This window comes from Gracilinanus agilis, chromosome 3 (assembly GCF_016433145.1).
Source record: "Gracilinanus agilis isolate LMUSP501 chromosome 3, AgileGrace, whole genome shotgun sequence".
NCBI lineage: Eukaryota > Metazoa > Chordata > Mammalia > Didelphimorphia > Didelphidae > Gracilinanus > Gracilinanus agilis.
Window position 1 is genome coordinate 536,067,559 of NC_058132.1, and position 1,565 is coordinate 536,069,123.

Sequence of the window (1,565 nt, forward strand, 5' to 3'; positions counted from 1 at the left end):
GAAGACACAACAAAATCTATATCTTAATTAAAGACTTATTTTAAATTAATGTCTGATTTCACAATAGTATGCATATATGAACTATAAGAATTATAAGAATGGTGCAAAATAGTTTCATAATCTTGATAATGATGTAGGTCTTGTAAATATATCATTTTAAAAATCAAGATATCAAGAAATTAAAAGAATTTAAAGAAGTCACATATCATTGGTTTTACTTATTTCAGAAATATAAATAAATGAAAACAGAAGTCCTATACAACCACCAATATTTTACAAGTTTTCTTTTGTAAGACAGAAGGAATTTTTAAATCTTATACAAGAAATTTCCTATTAAATGAATGTATCCTCTAAATGAAAAAAAATTAGTTTACTAAACTTTTCAGGGAAAGGTACAAGAATATGCAAATTGTTATGGTGAAATTGGAAAGGCAAAATATTTCCCAGGTTCCCTAATTTCTGTTTATTATACATATGTACTGTTGTAGACATAGCTCTATGTAGCTGGAATCTGTGGCAGTCCAAATTCATCCACCAGCACACCATCCTTGTTTTTTGCATCACTGGGAACACCTTCAGGAATTGCCGGTGCAGATGCCGCCTCATCTAAGTAAGAGCTGTCTTCATCAGCTAATAGTTCATCACCCAGTGCATCCAATTCTGCCTCTAAGTCATCTTCATCAATCTCTGGAGTTCCATAACTCCGGCTCAGAGCCTCTTGGATTTCATTTGCATCTTCCATCATATCTTCTAACTGGTCTTGTATATCCTCTATTTGGTCAATTTTAACTTGCTTGTATGCTTTCTTCATTTCTTTAACACCTAATTTCATAGCATCCACCGTTGTTTTAGTGTCTTTCAGTGACTGGATAGTATAATTTGCTTGTTCCATATTAAAAGACTGTTGTGAAAGATTGTCCCGTTGTTGTTCATACATTCTTTTCTGCTTTAACACTCTCAAGGCTTTCTGTTTTACCATATTCTTTGCAGGTCCTTCTCTCATCTTTTTTATCTGATCTTTATATTTTACTAGCTCGGAATCAAGTCTTGAAATCTTCTTGTCAATTGATTCTGCCCTGCTATCAACCGTGCCTATACAGTCTGTCAGGCTGGGTGGTGGAGCCTTGGGCTTTGCTTTGCCGAAGAATCGATTCATTTTTTCAGCTACAAAAGGTCTAAGCAGGAAGAAACAGAAGAGTCTCTGAAAAACCGCTTTGTATAACCTTTTAATCCCAGTATATACCTCTCTAAATCAATGTTATCTTCATGACAAAAATGTTTTTTAAAAAGAGAAAACAAAAATAGCTCAGCAAAACATTAATATACCAATAAAGTATGAGCATTAATAGTATGTTCCTCAGATGTAGTTCCCTTCCTCTTAAAAAAGAGAGAGAAGTGCTTTCTCATATCTCCTCTTGTGGGATAAACTTGATTATTATCATTGTACAACATTCAGATTCAGTTTATTATTATTAGTTCTAATTATATTGTTGCAGTTGTGTAGATTATTACCCAGTTACTTGGCATGAGTTCTTTTAAATCTTTCTCTGCTTCCTTATATTCTT

General features: G+C 33.0%; 1 protein-coding gene across 1 annotated transcript; it reads right to left on the bottom strand.

The window, feature by feature from the left end:
* Positions 1–269: 269 nt before the first annotated feature.
* LOC123239911 (charged multivesicular body protein 5) lies at positions 270–1,204 on the bottom strand. Its single transcript, XM_044667235.1, has one exon. It carries the CDS (start codon positions 1,154–1,156, stop codon positions 497–499), a length of 660 nt encoding a protein of 219 aa, XP_044523170.1. The 5' UTR covers positions 1,157–1,204; the 3' UTR covers positions 270–496.
* Positions 1,205–1,565: the final 361 nt, after the last annotated feature.

Bases quoted from the DNA above. Each gene is read 5' to 3' on its own strand.
- LOC123239911 (XM_044667235.1), bottom strand. From the start codon at position 1,156: ATGAATCGATTCTTCGGCAAAGCAAAGCCCAAGGCTCCACCACCCAGC.